At 45.6% G+C, this 20,566-nt stretch overlaps 1 protein-coding gene across 8 annotated transcripts in view; it reads right to left on the reverse strand.

Annotated features, from left to right (window-relative positions):
- The window catches only part of Mcc (MCC regulator of WNT signaling pathway), a 437,017-nt gene that overhangs the window by 242,773 nt on the left and 173,678 nt on the right, over positions 1-20,566 (reverse strand). The window contains exon 1 of one of the 8 annotated variants that reach the window (XM_074058877.1): positions 12,797-13,671. The exons of 6 other annotated variants lie outside the window; for them this stretch is intronic. In XM_074058877.1, coding sequence (XP_073914978.1) covers positions 12,797-12,853 — 57 coding nt within the window. In that variant the 5' untranslated portion in view covers positions 12,854-13,671. Of the gene's footprint in view, positions 1-12,796; positions 13,672-20,566 lie in introns of those variants that run through there. One more of the 8 variants, XM_074058878.1, reaches the window with a different exon arrangement.

Consider the following 20,566-nt stretch of genomic DNA (forward strand, 5'->3'; position numbering starts at 1 on the left):
TAGGACAAAATGAGACCCCAAACTCACCATCAAAATTTAAAAGCAATTAGTATTGCCACTTATTAGCTCATTAACATTCTGGCTTTGTAAATCCAAAAAAAAGAAAATACCCACCTTTCTTTTCTAAGACTTTTCAATATTTGGGTAAACATTTTCTCAGGCGATGACCATTTTGGCATGAACGTCAAGAGAGGAAAAACATCAGGGGCTGTGTGCGATAGTCTCAGGAATCCTGGACAATGTTCCTATGACACACTAGCCTACACTTGAGAATGTCTATCAAGTTCTTTGAGCACTCACTTTTGGTACACCTTCTAATACTTCTGCTGTCAAGTACTTCTCTCCTGCCACCTTTGCTCTATAAAGTAAGCCTGCAGTAAACACAGTGTTGTTATCACTCACAGCCTCCACAGTAGCAACGGCTAACAGTAACTGTGCGTTTATTTACCTGGCACTGTGGTGAATGTGACACAGATTATGTCACTGGTCTTCGCAACATCAGTCATGTTATCACTGCTTCATAAAGTACAGCCAGAAAAGCAACAATCCCTGCATCATCACCTAGCCAGGAAGGGGTAGAGCTATGAGTTCAAGAGCCTACAACCTTACAAATGCATAGTTTTATAGCGACAGGAGCAGGAAACTGGACCCAATGGAGAAGTCAGTAAGGATGACCAAAAAAGGAGGACTTTCCTAACCCCGCTATGTCCTCATTGCTAGCTGGGAACATTGTAATGGCGAATAAGACAGATGCCCCATCTTTGACACTGGGGAATTACAGGGTTAGAAGTAGCTTTATCAACATCAGACACTTTCTTCAGTGGTAATTACATGTGGGTCCAGACAGCATTTTCACAGACTAGCTGCTGAAAGCCCCAAATGAGCAGCAGACTTGGAAGTCACTCTATCAACTCTTTCAGAAGGTACAGTCTTCTGCCCGATAATGACATCAGGCAGGGCACACCAAAATAGAGGATCTCAAATATGAGTTTAAATGTACCTCTTAGAAATTAAAAAAATTCTGTCTTGGGGTCCCACTCACCTATACCCCCTCCTGTATCCTGTGAAGGATCAGCCCAGGCACCTCTAGAAATCCAGTTCCACTGTACTCCTCATGATGCTTATTCCCAGCTAAACCCTTCATCAGAATTGCTACCAATCAAGCATGGAAATAAATTAGGTTTTGGGTTAGCCAGGATTAGATTCACAGCACCAAGAAATAAAGCTCCAGTTATCTCATCTAATAGGCCAGCCTCAGACTTCCTGGACTCTCTCCATGGCTCCTCTCGCTTTAGTTCTGTCCTAGAATTCCCTTAACAACCGTGAAATCACACTATGTACTAGGAAACCGTAACTAGTCCATGTTATAGGTGCAGTTATTACCTTCGTGCTGGCCTAACTTGGTTTCAGATTAATTGACTGCTCTTTTTACAAGTAGAGCTGCTGGGAAAGGAACTTTTTCCCTATGTTGCATCAAAAGTCACCTATTCCTGGGGACCCTGAAGGAGCTGCCTGGGCTTGGGCACAGAACGTTTGCTTTCTGTGGACAAGGGATTCCTCTCAGACTTCATTTTACACTCACTATCACCCCAACCGGAAATACCAAAGAGTGAGCGCCATGCAAAGCCAGACAGGGAGAAGATGAGACACAAACCAAAAAGAAGAGAAATAGGGGCTGACGTCCAGACTATGTAAAGAACTCCTACAAATCAACAACAAAATACCGGAATAGACAATTCTCCAAAGATACAAAAAGGACCAATAGATCAACATCATCAGCCATTAGGGAAATTCAATCAAAACCACAACCCATCTCACACCCATTAGAAAGGCTACTATCAAAAAAAAATTTTTTTTATTTAAAAACAAATCTCGGTGGTACACACCTATAATCCCAGCACTCTGGAGACTGAGGTGGGAAGATCATTTGAGCCCAGGAGTTGGAGACTGGCCTGGGCAACACAGCAAGACCCTGTCTCAAAAAGCAAAATCAAAACAGAAAAAAGCAAGTGTTGGCAAGGATGTAAATAAATAAGAACCCTGTTTAGATTTTTAAGAAGTCTCCAAATTTTTTTTCCAGAGTGGTTGCGCCAGCTTGCATTCCCACCAGCAGTGGACTAGGGTTTCCATATGATCCAGCAATCCCACTCCTGGGGATATAAACAAAGGAATGCAACACAGGTTACTCCAGAGGCACCTGCACACCCATGTTTATTGCAGCACTCTTCACAATAGCCAAGTTATGGAAACAGCCAAGATGCCCCACTATTGATGAATGGATCAAGAAAATGTGGTGCTTGTACACAATGGAATTTTACTCAGCCATGAAGAAGAATGAAATCTTATCATTTGCAGGTAAATAGATGGAACTGGAGAACATCATTCTGAGCGAGGTCAGCCAGGCTTAGAAGACCAAAAATTATATGTTCTCCCTCATATGCGGACTTTGGATCTAGGGCAAATGCAGCAATGTGGTTGGATTGGGATCAAATGACAAGGGGAGAGCACATATGGGAGGTATGGGAATAGGCAGGAAACCCAAAACATGAAAGCGTTTGATGTCCCCACTCCAGAGGAACTAATACAGAAACACAGAAACCTTTAAAGTGACAGAGGTCAACATGAGAAGTGGATCAGGAATCAGTGTAAAGATCAGTTAGAGATGAATCAACATGGGTCATATCACATGAGTACATGAAAGCAATATTAGGAATCTCTCTGTATAGCTATCCTTAACTCAACTAGCAAAAACACTTCGTCTTCCTTACTATGCTTGTGTCTTTTCTTCAACAAAATTAGTGATAAGGGCAGAACAGGACCTGCCTGGAACTGAGGGGGGCGGGGAAGGAGGGGAGAGTGGGAGAGGGTGGGGGGGAAAGTAGGGGGGAGAAATGACCCAAACAATGTATGCACATGTGAATAGATGAATAAATAAATAAATAAGAATCCTGTGTATGTGAATGTGGTACACCCAGTAAGGAAAATTGTGTGTGATTTCTTAAAAATTCAACACAGAATTATCATGTGATCCAGCAATTCCACTTCTGGGTATGCATGTAGAAAAAAGAAGACCATAATTCTATGTATGAGACGTCTAGAATAGGTAAATACATAGATAAGGAAAATACAGAGCTGGCTGCCCAGAACGAGGGGGAGGAGTGGAGATGAATGGTGGCAATGATTCCACCACAGTGAGAATGTACTAAATGTCACAGACACATACACTTAAAAATAGTTAAAATGAGCCAGGCGCCAGTGGCTCATGCCTGCAATCCCAGCCACTGAGGAGGCAAGAGATCAGGAGGATCTTGGTTCAAAGCCAGCCCAGGCAAATAGTTCCACAAGACCCTATCTCAAAAAAATATTAATAAACCAATCACAAACAAAGGACTAGTGAAATGGCTCATGTGAAGGCCCTGCATTCAAACCCCAACACAAAGACAGCTGGTAGATCGGCTCAAGTGCTAGAATGTGTGCCTAGCAAGCAAGAGGCCCCAAGTTCGGCCCAAAGTACCACCAAATAGAAAAAAGGCCTGAGAAGCTTGACCGAGTCAATACACAACAGCTGCCGAGCCAGCCTAACAGTAAGCCTGCCTCACTACCACCCAAAATAGAACCAACTCTGACATTTTTATACCTGCTAAGCCCAACAGTCTTGGCCAGTAAAACCCACCGAGAGCAGACAGCTACATCACAGGCAAACCACAGAGCTGAAAGCAAACCTTCCAGTAATCTGAATTGTCCGACTGTCATATAGAGACACGATTTCCTGAGGAATTAGAGTTTCTTATCTTAAAAGTAACAATATTATGATGCACACACTTCAATGAACAATCCTGTGATATAACAACAGAAAACAGTGAGGCAGAAAAGCAAAAACCAAAAATCTGAGAATTCAAAAAAAAAAAAAAGTCAGGGTTCTACATTTCCCCCTCTGCCACCAACTAGCCTTCTTCAGGTCTGTTTCCTCATCTGTCATGCCAAGTGTCCATGAAACATGCAGGCCCTATCCAACACAGGCATCTGTCTCCTTTGTTCTGGTCCATACTCACTAGGCAACTTCCGGGTCACAATCACACTGCCAGGCAGCTTGCAGTGAGAAAGAAACCAACCATGCTCCAGCCTCCTTGGAGCTCTATTTGTTATAAATCAATACAGTGGTATTAAGCCCATGAAAATAAAGGCAGCAATTTTGAGGAGTTGAAGAAAATTGGTTCACACTCTCCACCTGTGTTCACATCCCCACATCCATCAGTGCAGAACCAGCAAGCGATCAAGAGGAGGTAATTCTCACATCGCTCTTAGCCAGTGTCCCCATCACTCAGTCCTTTAAACTATTCCTTTTAAGGAAAACACAAATTCAGATACTCTGAAGGTATCCAAAACTAATTGTGGGTGGTTTTTTTTATGGCTTAAACAATTACTTCTGATTATGGAAAATGTCTCAAAAGTCTCAGAATATCCCTAGGCATGAGTGAGCAGGAGAACAGGTGACCACTGACCACTCCACCCTCTGCTGAAAACACTGACTCCCTTTTGAGACTTTTTTTTTTTCTCACAAATACCTCTTCCCCCCCATACTTCCCCACCCCCCGCCTCTGCCCCATAATATAAAATAAATATATGAAAAGAATAAAAGTAAATTCAAGCCAATGCTTAGACCTCCCCAGAGAGGTCCTGACTCTTTCCTATGGCTTTGTAAACCCCAGGTGACCCAAGCCTCATTTCTGTTCATACTCCTTTCACTCACCGTGCACCCAGCCTCATCACCTCCCAGCTACTCCTGAACACACTAGGCATTGGCCTAGGTACTTTGGTCTTTGCTCTTCCCTTTGCCTGAAATGACTGTCCTGCCATCTTTCATGGCTCTGTCTCTCATTTCTTTCAGGTCTCTAGGTCTCTATTACAGACTCCCATACAGAGGTCGTCCTTGATCACTGTGATAGCACTCCTCCCTCCTTCATTCCTGGGACGTGTATCTACCTAGGGACACTGTTAGAACAGTGACAAAGTTTGTTACTGCATCCCTAGACTTGAGATGGCATCATGTAGAAGGCACATAGTATTTACTGCATAAATAAATAATGGAGAAGAGAAAGTTACAATCATAATGACCAAACTAAGTTTCATCAATTGTATACTTTTACAAAATAGAAAAGTGGTCAATCAAACACATCTGTCACACTCAACAACTGGAATTTGGTCCAAGCAAGCAACCCTGAAGTCTGTTGATGCCCTATTGTCACCTATTGACTGGCCAATGCAGTACAGTGACCAGTTTTACTAAGCACATACCTTTAAAGATCTATCTCAGGGCCTCCTTAAGGAGTCAGGATGAATACTGGGTAATTATAGCAAGTGTTCTGAACACAAAGGAGGGAAGAAACAACTAACCTAAAGAGGCTAGGAGGGGCAAGGGCAGAGGACAAGGAGGAGTCCTTGTCTAGAGACAAGTCCCTACAACCCACAGGACAGCAGGGATAAGCAATGACTCCCACTCCTCCCACACAACCAATCAGAGCACTCCACTCCTTTCTAATTGCAAGGCAGTCCCTCTCCCTGTTGGCATTCTTCCCTTGACAACTGCTTAAGTATTTCTCACAAACCCAGCTGGAGTTAACTGACATGTACACATACAGAGGTTTCCTGATACTCTTCTTTCCAATCATCAGACACTACAACCGTTGGCTTGAGATGCATTTCCATCTCTGGCCCTATTTGTCCCGTCCTGCATTCCAAGGACAGATCAAATCTCATGACAAGGGCTCTGCCTCAAAATATCCTACCAGCCAAAAATCACTGGGTGATTTTTACCACTCAGCCTTCCCAGCCCAATGAGTTTTATTGCTTAATTTACTAAATTAACAAACCCAAGCTACAGCCTTCTTCATGGCAAGTAGAATCAATAGCCAATCTGAATTTCCTTCTAAAGGATGTTTTTAAGACTTAATATCCCTGCTGCATTTAAGAAATACCTTGAATGATCAGCATGTTACAAAAAAAAGAAAAATCTCCTTATGATAACCAAACCTTCCCAAAAAGTAGCCTCTTTCCCTCCCCTTCTATACTAATTTTAGCAGTTTCTAGTGAGCAAGAGAAAAAGGATGTTCACAACAGAGACAAAGCGGCTCTATGGTCCCAGTAAATATTTACTCTGCCAATTTGACTTCTGGTTTTCTGTGTAATCCAGGTGATTTGTTTTTCTCAAGAGTGAAAGACAACACTGCTAGGAAGCTGGGAAAGAGTGAAGCAAGGGAGGGCTGAAGAAAAAACTGCATATAACTTACCATGGCATTCCCACTGACATACATAATTGGTGTTCTGTCAATTTTCTGAGTCTCTTTCTTTCTTTATTTTTTGGCTTGCCTGATTCTGTAATCTTGTCAACACAAACCTCTCTCCCTGATTCTAAGGATTACTTAATATATGACCTTGGTTTTTCTAAAATTTGATTCCCTTGGATGAAAAAAACCTAAATTTGAAATCTTTGCTCATCAAAAACTTCTTAATGTTGCCCTAAACACATCCATCTTCCAGCTACAGCCTCACCCGGATGGGAGGAAGCTGTCCTCCTGACTGCATTGGGAAGACACCTTCAGGCAGCTAGACAGTGCCCTGGACTTTACTTCCTGAGCATTGCCACCATACTCCCTACTCAAGGTAAACGTGGTCACCACTTGGTGTCTGGCACCTCAAATCTGGTAGCAACAGTCCCTTAGTGTGCTTTCTTAGAATGGAATGTCTTGGGAGTCAAGGTTCTCTCTCTGCTTTTGGGTCTGTGACCATGGTCACCTACCTGGTCACTAACCTCCATGGCTCATGTCACATCTCTTCCTTGTCCTTGTTACTTTGACATCCACCTGGTTCCAGCCACACAAACCACCTGTGGGGCTCCATCTACTTCTCCTTGTCCACTGGGTTTGACTCTAGATCTCTCCGTGTTCAGCATGGTGAACCTGGTTCATGGTGAACCTCAGGACCTGGCTGCCAACCACACTCTTGCCACACAGCCTTGGCTGCCAACTTCATTGGACCTCCTGGTTCTCTTCACCAGCCTCAGCCCTCTGCAGCCCCACAGTGACTTGTCAAACTGTACTAGGGACCTACAGCCCTGTTTGCAGGGGCAGGAGAGCCCTAATCATGGCAGGGGAAGCTTTCTTCTCATTCTGACATCGCTACTGTCAAAGCCCCAATTACTCAGGTGCTGAGCGCACAGGTAGTAGGACAAGGGTTGCAGTACCTAGACTCCATTTCGACAAGAGTGGTCAGAAAGCCCTCAGTTGGGTGAGGACTCATCTGCTTTCAGGCTCTGGAAAGTCAAGGTCTAGAGCTTATCAGCCACTTGGAGGCTAATGGCAGTGACCTGTGTCCCTTTAATCACATCCATTTCATTTCTATCAGAAACACGTATCTGGGCATCACACAGGGATTACAATACAAATGAAGTTCGACAGGCTTATTAAATAAAATACTCCTTCTAGGAACGTGATCAAAGCTGAGAGCACTAACAGAAACTAACCAGAGGATTGGGTGTACAACAACAGTGCTCTAGAGAAAGGCTCTCTGGGCATGAATCATGACTTCGCCTTTTATAGTCTGCTGAGTCTTGGTAAGAGTTCTCACCTTTTCGTGCCTCAGTTTCTACACTTGTAACATGGATATCATGTTATTGTCTGTGCTGAAAATGTTGGCTAGTACGAGCCACTGAAGGAACAGCTTAAAATACAAAATAAAATAGCAGACCCAATGGTGGGCACTGGGAACAAAGAGACCAGGGTTTCAGACAAGGCTCTGTCATTTTGTGGCCTCAGAAATTAATTCAAAACATCACAAATTCTATGTCACATCTCTCTTGGACAGGGTGGATTCATTCCTTCACCTCTTTTAACCTGAGTTGGGTTCACTGCTGTTCTGTCCCCTAGGACACAGAGAAGTGATCCTGTGCAATTCCATCCCTATATTTTAAGAGAACTGGAAGCTTGGTGGCAGAGTGGCTCAAGTGGTGAGCACCTGCCTAGCAAGTGTGAGGTCCTTAGTTCAAATTCCACTATCACCAAAAAAAAAAAGAACTGGCAGTTTATAGCTCATCCTCCTTGGAACTCAGCTCCCATGCTAAGAGAAGATCCAGCAGCTACATGTGGAGGCCCATGGGAAAGAGAGCTGAGCTGCTATCCCAGCTCCAAGGAAATCCCAGCTTGCTGTCCAGGTGCTTAACCACCTCGAAGTCGAGCCTCTTGTTGTGGTCACAAATTCAGCAGTCCCCTCTGAGCTCTGCCCAAATTGCAAAGCCTTGAGCAAATAAGATTATCATTTTAAGGCTGGGGTGCCAGTGGGTCATGCCTGTAATCCTAGCTATCCAAGAGGCAGAGATCAGAAGGATCAAGGTTCAAAGCCAGTCAAGGCACATAGTGCTAGAGACCCTGTCTCGAAAACACCCAACACAAAACAGGGCTAGTGGAGTGGCTCAAGTGGTAGAGTGTCTGCCAAGCAAGTATAAGGTCCTGAGTTCAAATCCCAATACAACCAAAAATAAAAAGATTACTTTAAGTTCGTAAATTTTAACTTTCACACCAATAGACAGTTAAAAAAAAAAAAGAAACAAACACAAAAACCCTCAAACCAAGCACTTAACATCAGTTCCTCAAATTCCCTCATGTGGGAGAGGAACAGCAAAGTATTCATCCATTAAAACATCTGTAGGACACCTACTGTGAGTCAGATTCCATCCTAGGTCTTAACCCTGGCTCTTCTAGTGCTTATGGTCTGTGGTTAAGTGGACATTAAGCAATGTATTACATGGTGTGGGGTTTTACAAATGGTGCGGGGTTATACTTGACATAGCACTGTCAAGTATAAAGGAGTTAGGGGAATGGGTGCTCTGGGAGGACCCTTCCAATTCTGGCATCATCAACCCCAAGAAGGGTTAAGTGCATCTGTGAGATGGTCATGAGACAGTCCATGCAGAGAATAGCCTTCTTCTACACAGAGTGTCAATGAAGTAGTGGGGTTCCAGATGTTATTCAACAAGTAATTGGTGGAGAGTTTTCTCTGTAGGAGTGGAAGGATTTGATGAGGTTTTGTATACACAAAAGAGAAACAGGACTTCCAGGGGCAACCAATGACTCAAGGTAAATAATGATGGAGAATTTGTCTGGTCAATGTTTAAATAGTGTTTAAAAAGCATATAGGTTGGTTGCTTCAGAAGAATTCTCTGATTAAGAAAAGAGTATTTCTTCATCTCCAGAGGTTTTAATGATTCCAGGAAAGGGAAAACTTCAAAGATATATTCTGATTTTCCTACAGAAATAGGTAGCTAGCTGTCTACCGGACCAGCAGAACAAGTAGACAGCTAGTCCACAGGCACGGGTGAGTTTGAGTTTCACCCTGACACTGCAGTACTTTGAGACATCTTCCTTCCAAAGTTTGAATTGATCTGAGAGCCAAGAGGTATGACTGTGATAGTCACACAAGGTTAGACTACACACTGGCCTCACCAGTTTTACCGAGACAAATAGAGCTAATTGCCAACCTACACTCATGCCAAGGAGGCTGATACCAAAGCTTTCCCTTGCTGAGCTTTGGGGGAATTTAATTTAATGGTACTCAAAGTGTGGCATTCAGCTTCATGATCATGGGGGAAGGGAAGCTGAAAGTGAAGCATTTAATTTTCTAAGTAGTTTAAAGTTGGCTGATGTTGAAGACCTTTCTTAACCTCACATTTAAAAAAAAAAAAAAAAACTCTCTACAGTGTTTGATAGGCTAAGAACAAAGGACAAATAGCCAATTCATGCTTCTTGAATTTTTCTTCTGCATTCCTGTTGTTACTGTTGTTTTTTTCCAAGAGTTCAGACTTGACATAAGCATTTGTGGCCATAAATAAAAGTGTGTTTGAATGTTCACAAGCAGGGGCAATTTGACTCTGCTGTGACCAACTCAGGATCTAAAATGGCTGTCATTCAAAGGAAAACACAAAAGAAACATATACATGAATTTCTTATTTTTCCATCTTAAAGTTCTCACACTTGCAAAGCCCAACCCCCAGCTTTAGGATCCCCTGTCTCCAAGCCTTCCTGGAGGCTCTGTGCAGAGCCTGACATCTCCACTGGTGACCAAAGCTGGCTGCTTTCACTACCAGTGTCAGTGGGGTACAAGTAGAAACTGATTGAAGTCACTCTCTCATGTAGGATGTAGGCTGTTATCAAGTCAATGTCAACATTACTGTCCAAGAGTCAATGACTCCTGTGGCTCCAGAGGCTAGAGGACTGACATAGGCCGGGGAAGCTCACAAGTCAACACCAATGAGAGGCTTCTTGTTTATAACACCCAGGGTAATGGTGGGTCCTTTCAGAGCTCTTCCTGTAACATCAGGCATCTGACCCCTGCAGTTGAACCCACAGGTGACCTCCAGACAGCCTCAAAGCTCCAGGCAATAAGAGATATGGCACCAAAGGGTCCCCTGGAGGTTTATTATTAGCTCTGCTTTCAGGTGAGGAGGAGGAGTCAACCATCAAAAGAGAATGAGAAACAAACAAAGGATGAGAGTTTTAACCACATAGGACATTAAAGGAAAATCAATCTTTAAAAGAAAGATTACAGTGAAAAGAAGAAACTCTTCCCCTGAAGACCTAACACGGGAAATGCAAGTGAACTGTATTTACACTTGTGGATATCCATCCACTGGTATTATAGAAATGGTGATTATTGCCTGTAATAAAGTCATCTGGGATTTAGGGTCCATAGGTATGAACTGCACACTCCCTGTTGCCTTACAAATTCTCTTTATAACACCATAGTTTAAAGTATATCCAAACAGTAAGAATAAGCTTCCTGATAGACTATCGCAGCTACTCAACCTGGGGGGAAGTTCAGACTGGATGGAACTCTGATGGACCAAGAATCAGTAAGTCATTGAAACCAGAACTGATTGGAAAGAAGCAGGAAGTGAATGAATAAACATTGAGGGAAAGAGGAGAAAATTTGGTCAAGGATATTGTTGGGGCAGAAACATGTTTATTTCCTTAGGGACAGGACTATATCATACAAACCTCAAATATTACTTTCCCAACCCTCAACTCTTTCATTTGGCCACAAGTCTCAAAGGGTTTACTTAATACAAACTGGCCAAGAAAGGAGACCCTTGCCTGGCACCCGAGGGTCACAGATGCAGGGACTCATGGAATGCTGTCACTCATGGTGCCAGTACTACTCCAGTCACTGGTATTCTAGTCACCCTCACTCATCCTACTCTGCCATTCACTGTTCAACAATGTTAGTCTACAGCATACTTCATGTGACATGGAGGGGGCCATTGTGAAGGGCCTGTCACAGACTCTCCATGAAATAGGCTGTCAGTAGATTTTGGTCCTTAAACAACTTTAGAGGATGGGTCAAAGGCTTCTTCTTAAACAGTGTGAGTTATGGAGCAGGGTTTGGGTTCTAGTTCAGGCTTGAAACCTTTTCCAAAATGTAAAATTAGCAAACACCACCAGAGTTCCTCCTTCCTCTTGGCTCAAACCTATTTCCAAATTGTGTCCTCACCCTCAGGCAACTCTCTAGCCTTTCCATCACAGCGGGGGAACCACAGGGTTGGGAAATGCTTGTATGTCATTCAGTGAACACTCAAAAAGCTATTCCACACCAGGGCAGGAACAGCACAGGAGCAGGAGCTGAAAGAACCAGGCAGGGGCCCCCACCCATCTTCTCTGCTCTCTTCCTTATCCCCAGCTCTCTTTCCCCCTCCCCCTTCTTCTTTTTTCCCTTCACTATTGGAGATCTGACATTCCACTGTCTCCCTGTGGCTATTTTCACCTTGGTCTTTCTTCCCCTTTCCTCTGCAGTTTTCCCAGAAGCAGAGGACCCATTGGACTTTGACACCCCCACCAAAAAAAAGAAAAGAAAAAAAGGGGGTCCAGTGTTGGTGCTTAGGGAAAACCCAAAGCCGCCAAGCTTCCTGCGGTGTGCATGGAGCCACAGACCTCCTCGTGTCTCCTCTCCTTATCTAAGTTCTGTAGGTTTCCCGTCACTTTTCAGGTATGCAAAGCTCAAAGAAGGGGGGGGGGTGCGCCCCAGGCATCCCTAAAGTCATCAAAAAGGTGGCTTTGAGCATCTTTCCACTCACGTATTTGCATACTGCTTGAAGTCGCTTTAATTTCCAAGCCGGCCTCAAACCCTAAGTAGATATGTTACAGTGGGGGCCCAGGAATTGCAAATGCGCTGGCCTCAAAGACGCTGGAGTCGAGACCGGGGACAGGAAACACAGTTCTAAACTGCTTTGATGTGCTCCCGCCCCCACGACCCCCACCCCCTCCCGGTGCAGGTCATTCACCTCCCCCCGCCCCCCTCTACCACCACCAGGCAGAGACCACCTTGGCAGATCCAACCAAACGCAGCGCACGTGGGAGCCAAGTGGGCCATCTCGGCCTCCAGGGCCCCCCCCCCCCCCCGCCCCCGGACCCTGGGCTGGGACCTCCGAGTGCTTTCCGACCGCGAAAAGCAACGCTGCTGCAGATAAATCGAGGGGCTCGAGGTGGGAGAGTAAATCGCCTCGGTGGTTTCTTTTTCCAGCTACTCATTTGAAACCGAAATTATCAAGGCAGTTAGGGTCATTTCCTGAGTTAGCGCTACAAGTTAAAACACGATCTGGAACATCTATTCATCTTCCACGGCGCTGCTCCCACACTTGGGAACCCGAGGGCTGGGGTGCGGGGCTCGGGGAGGTATTGGGGTGGAGGGTGTGGGGCGGTGGGACGGGGTGGGGTTAGCGCCCACCCGCCCTCGCGACCCCGCTGTCCCTTACCTCGCTCAGCTCGGCGGAGGCGTCGCTCCCGTATTTCATGGCAACTCCAGAATTCATGACTGCACTTTTCCCAGCCGGGCTCTTCCTCCTCCGGGGCTGGGAGCCGACGAGTGGCGCTTTACCAGGTTGGACACCCACTCCTTGGTCCCTTCTGGTGCATTCTAGTCTTTATACAGCCATTTACACCCAGGACAGCGGCCCAGCCCAAAAGAAGGATGATGCACACAGTCCAGCTGGTGGTCTCAGCGCCCAGCCATCGCTGCGGGAGGCTTGTTCGCTGGTGCGGCGTGGCGTGGCGCGTTCGCAGCTGCTGCAGCGGCAGATCCGACGCGGGGACCCGCCCGCGCGCGCGCCCACAGCGGGTCCCGGGCCGATGCCACCCCCGCGCCGCCTAGCCACTCCTTAGGGGGCCAAACCGATCTCCAATATCCGGCTGGTGGACACCCAGAGGCTCGCCCAGCAGTACCCTGGAGGGTTTGTTGGGGGGCGGGGGGCGGCGATCGCGAAGACAGCAGGGCGCAGAAGGGCGAGGGACAGGGGCGTCCCCGGCCCTGCGGAGGCCGGCGGGCTGCAGAGCCGGAGCTGAGCCGAGCCGAGCTGCACGCCGAAGTTTCCCTGCAAGTCGTCCGGAGTTGAGAGGGTTGCTGATTGAACGCAGCTGTCTAGCTGCGGTCTCCGGACTGCACGGAGGGGGCGGAGCCAGGGGAGCCGGAGTGGAGTGGGGGTGGAGGGAGGGCGGGCCAGGAGGGCCGGCGTCCTTCCAGGTCTCTGCAATAGTGATTACACGACCCGGGTCCACCAGGACAGAGAAACAGGAAAAGACACCTGAGTGATCGCGCAGGAAATTGGGGAAAAACTTCCCGCCTACGAATCGCTCCCTGTGATTGAAGAGAGAGGTGAAGGCCAAACCGAACACCGCCCGTCAGGCCGTGCTCTGCGCTGCCTTAAGATTTTTACAAGAGTGCGAGGCGGTCATGTCTCCTGATGGGTCTAAAGGCAGCACCCAGAGTGTAAATTCATCTCCAGGCTCTCTCTTTCTGTCGTTTGGGACAGGCACATTATGAAGAGAAAGGTATCCCATCCCTTCAAAGATATAAGGTCCGCTCAAATTTCCCATTCTCTCCCCACCCCTCCAGATCTTCCTTAAAAAATTTCTTGCTGAAGCAGGTGTCGTGGTAACCTTCTGTAATCCCAGCACCAGGGAAGCGGAGATAGGAGAGTCGCGAATTCGAGGCCCGCCTGGGCTACCTTACAAGACCTTTCCAAAAAAAAAAAAAAGTCTTACTGCTATCTACGCAAAGCTAGATGACTAGATGGGGTCTTTGTAGAGCTTGGAGGATGAATCAGAAAAGCCTCACGGGGCTGGAATATCCAGCTCCTCCCCTGGGATCAGACAGAACACCCCTTGCAGCTTTGAGTTCCCGGGAAGTAAAATATCCTGTGTCTGTAGAGAGTTGGCTGGGTAGGAAGGGAGAGGCAGAGATGTTATCTCCACGAGGCTGAAATCCCACTGAATTTGAGATGCCCTGAAAAGCGCCTGATTCTTTCACACAGGAGGCCTGCTGGATGACTTAAGAGACCTCATCAGTTTCTCCCTACACAATAGGAACAAAATGTCTCCAGCCCCAATGACAGAGCTTGGCATTTCCTGCAGCCTTCCATGAAAGTCATTGCATTGTTCACGTCCAAGGTCTATTTAAAAAAAAAATCAAATAGAATGTCTATTTTGCTCTTTAAGAAGGCGCAAAGCAGGCAACATTTGCATACACCTTCTTACTCATGCCCTTCTTTGCCTAGTGAAAGTCCTGCTGGGGTGAGAGAATTTGCTGCTCCCCAAGTTCTAAGCCAGACTGAGTGCCTTCTGTATGGGGAGGGGCTGGGAGTCACTCACTTAGTCATTAAAACCTGTCTAGAACCAGCTGCGTTTGCAGCTGGAGGTGGTGGTGTGCACAGGGGTTGATAAGCCTTCAGTGCAAATGTTTGGGACCAGGAGTATTTCAGATTCAGAATTTTCTGGATTTTAAAATATCCGTATAAACCTTGCAGGTTGAGTATCCCCAATCTGAAAATCCAAGATCAAAAATGCTCCAAAATTCAAAGAATTTTGACCACTGTGTCGCTGTTCAAAAAGTTTCAGATTTTAGAGGCTTTCAGATTTTCAGATTACAGATACTCAAGCCATATAAATTTAAAAGAGTCAAACGGCCCCTGCCAGTGAGGTGTTCATAGTCTTGTAAAACATGAAATGACAACTGTAGACAGAAAATGACACCTGCCTTAAAAGTGGTATAAATAAAGATCTAATATAGTTCAGAGGAAGGGAATATGGTTTTGGCTGGGCAGGGTTGGAGAGATGACTGTGAGGGAAACTTAAGAAGAGGTAGTAGATCTTTGAAGTAGATCTTTGAAGAACGGCTGAGCCCAGCATCGAGGAGGAGTAAGGGGGAGTTGGGCAGTGGTACCTCTGTCAGAGGAGGACGGATGGCAACTGGAATGTACAAAGCGGGTGTGGGAATGGCAGGTGTTCCTCTCTGGAACGGAAGCTGCACGAGAAAGGACAAGTAAGGGGACTTTCCAATAGGCAATGGAGAGCCACCAAAGGTTTCTGAGCACAGAAATAAAGGGCAGCTGTGCTTTTCAATATCACAGTAGGTTTTTACCACACTCATTAATAACTAGCAGGAATTTAAACAGAGTAGTGTCGAATGAGATTCTGGTGTTTACAGATACACATTTTTCATACTACATGGTCTCTGACACCAAGCAGACGACTTCATCTAGTGGTCAACCAAGTGAAAAGCAATTTCTTCCCAAAATGGAGGAAAAACCCTTAAGTGTCGAATCTGCAGAAGCAGGATGTCTGTGGACTCTACTTTATGGACAATATAAGGCATTTCCAAGGGTACTGCTTACTGTATGGGATTTTCTTCATAAACAGAGACGTCAATCTTTTACCCCACAGAAACTACATACCCTCTCCCCTCCCACCATCACCCCCACCAGCCTGGCAGCAGTGGACATGTCAAGGGGAAAGTAGGAATGGGAGTGCCAACTGGACTATCAGGGTAGTCCAGCAAGAGTGGTGAAGGACCAGGTTATGGACAGGGGAGGACAGATGTAAGACGTCCCACAGAGTGGCCAGAGTTGATGGTGGAAAGGAAGAGAACTTAAAAACGATTTGTAGCTCTGGAACATGGCTGATGGAGATTAATGTCCTCAACAGAAACAGTGACTTCAGATTAGAAACAGATGCAGGAGGAAACTAAACTTTTATGATATCATGAGTCTGAGGTGGCATCTGGATATTCAAGAGGAGACGTTGAGCAGGAAGCTTGAAAAGGAACTGTAGAGGGAGGGAAGTCTGGGTGGAGGTGAGGGGGAGGTCTGGGATCATCCCGCTTCAAGAATGAGTAAAAGTAGCCAAGAACAGAGGGAAGTAGTGTAAGGAGGGAGGGGAGAGGGAGAGGGCCAGTAACTTCAATAATGAATAAAAGTTATAGTGTGAGCAGACTATCCAGAGAAAGAGAGAGGGAGAGAAAGAAAGAGAGAGGAGAGAGGTTTTATTGGGGGGGGGTTAGGTTTTTTGGTTGTTATTTTGTTTTGTTTGCAATGCTGGAGATAGAACCCAGGCCCTACGAATGCTAGGCAAGGCTCTATCACTGAGCTACATCCCCAACCCTTATTTTGTTTTTAATATAGAAACAAAATTAATAGATAAATAAAAGAGGAAATAGTGGGGAAGGTAGACTGGAGAAATAGGAAGATAACCAGGAGCACTTCACATCTGTGGAAGATGTCAAGGCAGGAGGAGGGTGTCCATTATGCACAGAGGGAAGCTGATGAAAAAACACTTCCCAGTCATTAATGACCTTCAAGGACAAATTTATATATAGCTGAGGCAACAGAGGTGGATTGCCGAAGGGAGTGGAGAGAAACTGGGGGCGGGGATCATAAGCTACTCTTCCTGTAATGTTGCTGGAGACAGGAAACGCAGAGCTGGGATGGTCAGCTTGGAGGCAGGGAGCATTGGTAGAGGGTAGAATGGGCATGTTGGTAGGCCAGGCTCAGAGGAACCCTAGAGATACAGAGAGCAGGAGAAAGGGAGATGGAGCAAAGCTGGTGGCAAGGGATAAAAGGAATGAGCCAAGGACAAAATCCAGGAGATCAGCTTTCAAGGAGGCATGGAGACTCTGATACCCTGTCCTAGGGGTCCAGGAGCAGCTGGGAGGATGGGAGAATGTATGGAGCAGGGAAAGAAGACCTTGGGTATGGTAGCCAATAACATTTATTTGAAGAACCAATCAACTTTCTCTTGTGGTTGTACAGGGGAGAGCAAGACTGATGAGAATTTGTAGTCAGCTTGTGACTCAAGGGAAGGAAGAAATAGAGATGTCTGTGAACACCAGAGAATGAAATAGCTGTGCTCCCACCCCTGACAGGGTCTAAGCACAGGTATGGGGATGAAGACACTCTGAGGCCACAGGTTTATAAAAAGTAGGGTTTGTTGTATTGAGAAGAATCTAAATTGATTTTTTATAACATAAGATTCAATAAAATGAAGGTGTGGTTTTTTGTTTGGTTTGGTTTTTTGGCTATAATTTATGTCTTGTGATTTTTTTATTGCATTTTTATTCATGATATCCAAAAACAAAACACAACCCACGTATTCATCAACAGATGAATAAAATGTGAGTTATTTACACAATGAAATAGTGCTCAGTAATAAAAAGAAATGGATTAGTCATACATGTATGCAACAACATGGAAGAACCTCAAAGCATGGTGCTGAGTGAAAGAAGCCAGAACCAAAACTGTAAGCTGCATGATTCCATTCACAGGGAGTTCCAGAGCAGGCAAAACCTCTGTAGGAGGATAGAAATCAGAAAAGTAGTTGCTGTTAAATTTTGCCTCTTAGTCTTTGTCTCTGCTATTAAGACAGTTATGAGGGGCAGGGATTAACTCAGAGGTAGAGCACTTGCCTAGCACGTGCAGGGCCCCGAGTTCCATCCACAGCACTGGAAAGAAACAAAGAAAGCCAAGAGGATGCTTGAAACAAGTTGGTAACTGGTGAATATCCTAAGTACATGAGAAATGTGTTGAGCTGCTCAGCATCATTTCGGCTCACCAGACGATAAAGTCGCAAGTGTTTCCAGCATAAGCACCGTGGTTTACCAGGGTGTAACTGTACGTGCCCACAAACCCTCTTATATTGTGGCCATCTCAACATGATCCTTCAAGGAAGCTTCTTGAAGTCCTCCCACTTCCACAGGGATGAAGTTCCCATGAGAGGTGGCAGGAGGATTACCAAGGTCACAAAGCAGGAAAATCTGCTTTCCAGCTAGGCAGTGGCCTGCTGCTTGGGTTCCTCTCTCTCCTTCCTGGCCTTTGTCTTCCCTGGAGATCAGTCTCTCTTTCCATCTGGTCTAGGGAGGAGAGGAGGCCACAGTTCTTCCGGGAGCATTTCTAGGTAAATGAGGCTGCCCTAAGCATGACTGGATGAGGCTGCACACCAATCCCATACTGTGGGCCTTGTCTTTCTGCTGTCAGGAGCACAGTCCTTAGTGTATTTGGATCTGGTCTGTTCTCTCTTACTGGTAACAAACATCAGGTTCATGAACATGAGCTTGGGTAAAAGTTTAAACATCTATCATTATGGGAATTAACTGAAAATTTAGGATTGGCTGAACTGGTCCCTCTGTCTCTGCCCTGGGGAACCCATGCCACCTTTGCCTGCCCTGGAAGTCTACTATGCTGAGGAAGGCCTGCCCTAATCCAGTCCACCCAAGAACCCAAGCTCCAAAACTGCCCCCTTTCCGCTTGACTCTCCTCAGCTCATGCAATGTGGATACCTACAAGTTAGGAAGTAAGGAGTTCAGTCAAGTAATTCACACAAAGGTGAAAAACACTCATAATCTTCTCAACCATGCCCAAAGTATTTAATTGTGAAAAGAGAAGGCTTTGAAATAATTCTCAAATTGGTGAGATTTCCAGAAGAAGAAAGTGAAATTTGAGAGGAAAGGGGTATTTTAGAACCCTGTGGAGAGACAGGAAATTCCAGTCCTTTAAGTTCTTAAGGGTCATAAAATTTGGGAACCCTTGTAGTATACACTCACCAGAATGTTCCACCCTAAACCTATAAGCCCACCTAGCTACCCCACCCCACCACCCCAGAAATGCTCTCCCTACACCAACTCCTGTGACCATAATCAACAGGCCGGCTCAACTCCCAGCCCTGGGCCTGGCCTGACTCTAAAGTAGGCAGCCTCCAGCCAGCCTCCATGGCCAGGCCCTGGCAGGAAGTCAGGAAGCATTACATGGAATGATCTACATCCTGGTCTGTGTCCTCAGAGAACACATCAAAAACCTAGAAGGATTCCTACAGTCACGTAGCTCATTCCTCTCTCCCACTCACACAGGTCAGGGTATGTAGACTCAGGGGGTTTGTGTTCATTCAAAAAGAGAAAAGCAACCACGATGAGCTGTGTGAGCTCTGGCATTCGGTGGAGTATGGAATGAAAAGATCCTGCTTTTGAGGCAGGCTAGAGTTAGGGAAAGTTCAGGACTCATAGACAATATATAACTTCATATTACATTTCAGATTGACCATGTCCTGGCCCTCGAAATACCCTTACCTGACCCAGGAACCACCCATGCCCTCCCCACTCGTTGATTATTTTTTGGAGGGGAATCACCTGGTTCTTTCCTTCCCATAGGTTAGCACAAGTTGGAAAAGCACCTGGAAAAGAGAACATGCTCTCTCTACTTCCAGATTCCACCTGGGCTCACCATGCATCCTTTTTTAATTCCCTTCCCTAGCTTTAATAACCTCCATTTGCACCCACGTGTCCTGCTATGGATTCTTCTACGAGGGACACAAAGACTGTGGAAGTCTTCTGATCACAGACTGCACCGTTGCCATTAACACTTTCAGGGAGCGAGCATGCTTCGGAAAATGATTACTAAATACATGAGAAGAGTTACAGCTTGTGATGGATGCTACAAAGGAATTAAACAGGAGCAATGATGGGGCGAGCAGACCCCAAGAAAAGTGGTCAGAGGAGACCTACATGAGGCCTCATTTCAGGATGAAGACCAACGAGCCAACGAGGTACAACATTGAAAAGGGTGCCAGGCAGAGGGGACACCAAAGACAAAAACCCTAGGGCAACAATAAATGGCAACAAACTTCAAATTTTCATTTTAATTCAAATTTCAATAAAAAGGCAGACTGTGATGAAACACAGACTGTGATGAAAAAACTTGAGGGGAAAAGCAAGTTGTGCAGGGCACATGTGGACCAGGAATTCATTCTGTGTTTATGAATGATAAAAATTAGCCAGGTGTTGGTGGCTCATATCTGTAATCCTAGCTACTCAGGAGGCAGAGATTAGGAGGATCGCAGTTCGAAGCCAGCCTGGCAGATAGTTTGTGAGACCCTATCTCAAAAAAATCCTCCACAAAACAGGGCTCCTGAGTGGCTTAAGGTGTAGGTCCTGAGTTCAAGCCCTAGTACAGCAAAAACAAAAAAGCAAAAACAAAAAATTCCCAAAAAAATTAGGACCATGAAGTCAGGTGTGGTGGCACACACCTGCAATCCCAGCACCTGGGAGGTTGAGGTAGAAGGATCACGAGCTACATAATGAGACCCTGCCTCAAAAAAATAAAAAAAATATGAGATTCACACTCAGAAACACACTTTTAAAAATATTTGATGACATTAAGAAATTAATTTTTTTGGTGGGACTGAGGTTTGAATTTAGAGCTTTGCAC

Source organism: Castor canadensis, chromosome 16, assembly GCF_047511655.1.
Source record: "Castor canadensis chromosome 16, mCasCan1.hap1v2, whole genome shotgun sequence".
Classification (NCBI taxonomy): Eukaryota; Metazoa; Chordata; class Mammalia; order Rodentia; family Castoridae; genus Castor; species Castor canadensis.